Here is a 2,612-nt window from a genome sequence, read left to right as displayed (position 1 = left end):
CACTGGGTCAGTCTACTGAGGAAGACCAGAGTGACTGGTCGAATGCTCTAGGTGAGAGAATTTTTTGTGTCGGACCAAAAATCTTAACTTTAAATATGTACATATATTAACCATGTCCCCTCCCCAGGTCCTGGAGCACAGTGTACACTGTCCTACGTGACAGCACACTCAGCTTCCACAAGGACCAGAAGGCCTTTACCTCCAATGTCACCTTCCACGGGGAGGAGCCCGTCACAGTGGTGGGGGGCACCTGTGAAGCAGCTACCAATTACACCAAGAAAAAGAACGTCTTCAGGCTTAAGTGAGTCGCCCCAGACCACATCTGAACACTAGCATCTTGTTTCTCCTGTTTATTTTTTATTTTTGCATTCCTTGATGTAGGAAGTAGCAATGCAAATTTGCTGGGTATAAGGTAGACTAGCTGGTGGTGGTCTGATCATGTCATTTGTTTTTTCCAGGCTGGCCAATGGTGGAGAGTACCTATTCCAGGCTAAGGATGAGGTAAAAAAAATTTGCCTTTTTTAATGCATATAAAGCATATTAGCAATAAAAGGATTAAATGTACAAGTGTACCATGAATAGATTTTTATTTTGTAGTCATTGCCTTTCTTATGGTTTGTAGTTTTTATGGTTTCATTGTTGGGGTGCTTTAGCAGGTTGTTTAGTATTGGCTTCTTAAGTTGCAAGTTTTGTCTGTCAATGCAAGACTTTCCACCTCAGCATCCTTCCCAGGTAGTGAGGCAGTAGTGAAATTGTGTTAGAGCTTGCACCTCAGGAGGGATGATTGTTGCTGTGGTGGCTTTGTAATGAGACTATGCTGTTGCAACCTACACACTGTCCTGTTATTTATCACCTAAGTGCTAGTGTTCAGTGCTATCCACCAAAACACTGCCCAAGTGTCAAACCCCTCAGTGAAACGATGATGATGAGTGATTTCCATATGATAGAAGCGAATCAACCCAACATTGTACAGTTTTACCTTTTCAATCAGTTTCATTCCAGTCTCCCCAGGCAAGCAGTTGTCACAGGTTTGTAAGCGAAGGGTTCTGTACAGACAATGAGACGATGTCTAACTCTTGCAAACCCACTTTTTATTCCTACAGGATGAAATGAACTTCTGGATCCACAAGATATCAAGCATAGCAGACGTAGGGGAGTCCAAGGAGCCGGCGCGTGCAGCCACATATCCACCTACACGTGGCGAGGCAGGCGACTCTTCTCCCCAGGCACCGGAGAGGAAGAAGAGAGGCTTCTTTACTCTAAAGAAGAAATAAAAAGTGCTAGTGCTTTTAACCACTAAGTTGCATGTATCGTGTACTAAGAATCTCTATAAGTATAATGTTAAAATGCAATGTCTCAAATTTTAACTGGTATGTAGCGAATGAGGAGTTTACTGTTACAAGTCGTAGTGTAAACTGTACTCAGTGTCAATCCTGTATTCAGATAATTCTGAAACCATTTTGTGGCTATTACTGCTATTATTGGATGCATTAAGAGATGTGAACAGAATCCTGCTGTGATTTTCAATAACTACATAGCAATTTCATCATTATTCATAGTACTGGTTAAGAGAACTTATGGATCCAAATAAAAAAAGGTGCTGTAAGACTAAGAGAACATGGTAATATAAGGTAATGTCTGCAGCAATTGTAATTCTGCCGCTTCTACAGTGTTGTTTCCCTTGCGTATGCAATACCCTCGTAGTATTAGGGATGTACCTGTGTATGAAACGTGCTGTCAGACAGTCAATCATTTAAACAGAAGTAAGGACTCCACTGTTGGGCAGCAAATCTTCGTGTTTTCAAGTTAGAGCATGCCCTTCTGTAGGTGTTAAAGCAATTACCATGCTTTGTTTACTTGTATGTTTGATACACACCCTTACATTGTATGGAGGTTACGTCTATTAGCAGAGGAGACAGGCTTGTCACGGTCTGACTTTTCTATAGAGCATAGCAAAAGAAATTTCGAGGCAAGGCTGTTGCTTCTGAAAGCTACTGGCCATTTTTTTGTTTGTACATGTATTTTTTGGTAGCCATAGAAAGTCTCGCACCCCACTTCATGTAATTCTATAATAAAAAAAAAGATTATAAGCATTTTTTATTGTGTATTTCCAGCTTCCAAGTTTGCTTGTCTTTTGTTCCTTGGTCAAAAACAAGAGATTGCGATCTTCAAGCTCACATAACAGTGTTGCATAACCATTTGGGGCAAAAGACAATAAGTGTTCAGATTACCCGTGCTTGCTTTCCAGAAGAAAATAAATCCACAAATTAGAAATATTAGTTGTGTGCATTAGTTCTTTGTGTGGTTCTTTAATTATGTCTGGCTGAGTAGGTTTACACATAGATTTACACTCTCGACTACATGACTTATGAATGTGTAACTTTAATTGAAGCAAGAAATATTCAACATTGTCCATTCAAATGTACACAGCAATGTCAACATAATTAATCATAGAGAATTATTGGCAATACAGTAGTTTGCATGGCCCTGTCAAACGTTTCATTTTTATAGTTACACTAAAGAAAATTACATTCATGCTACAATCACAATTTGAGGTACATACATGTACAGCAATAAAGTGCATACAGAGGAAATAAATAACAGTGGATCGT

At 39.6% G+C, this 2,612-nt stretch overlaps 1 protein-coding gene across 1 annotated transcript in view; it reads left to right on the top strand.

Annotated features, from left to right (window-relative positions):
- Positions 1–2,276, top strand: part of LOC109464878 (spectrin beta chain, non-erythrocytic 1-like) — a 24,319-nt gene extending 22,043 nt beyond the window's left edge. Inside the window, 3 exon segments of the mRNA XM_019761968.1 lie at positions 128–301; positions 459–501; positions 1,104–2,276. Coding sequence (XP_019617527.1) covers positions 128–301; positions 459–501; positions 1,104–1,274 — 388 coding nt within the window. The 3' untranslated portion in view covers positions 1,275–2,276.
- Positions 2,277–2,612: the final 336 nt, after the last annotated feature.

This window comes from Branchiostoma belcheri, unplaced genomic scaffold (genome assembly GCF_001625305.1).
Source record: "Branchiostoma belcheri isolate BF01 breed outbred unplaced genomic scaffold, Haploidv18h27 scaffold142, whole genome shotgun sequence".
Classification (NCBI taxonomy): Eukaryota; Metazoa; Chordata; class Leptocardii; order Amphioxiformes; family Branchiostomatidae; genus Branchiostoma; species Branchiostoma belcheri.
This window is presented reverse-complemented; position numbering and strand designations above follow the sequence as displayed.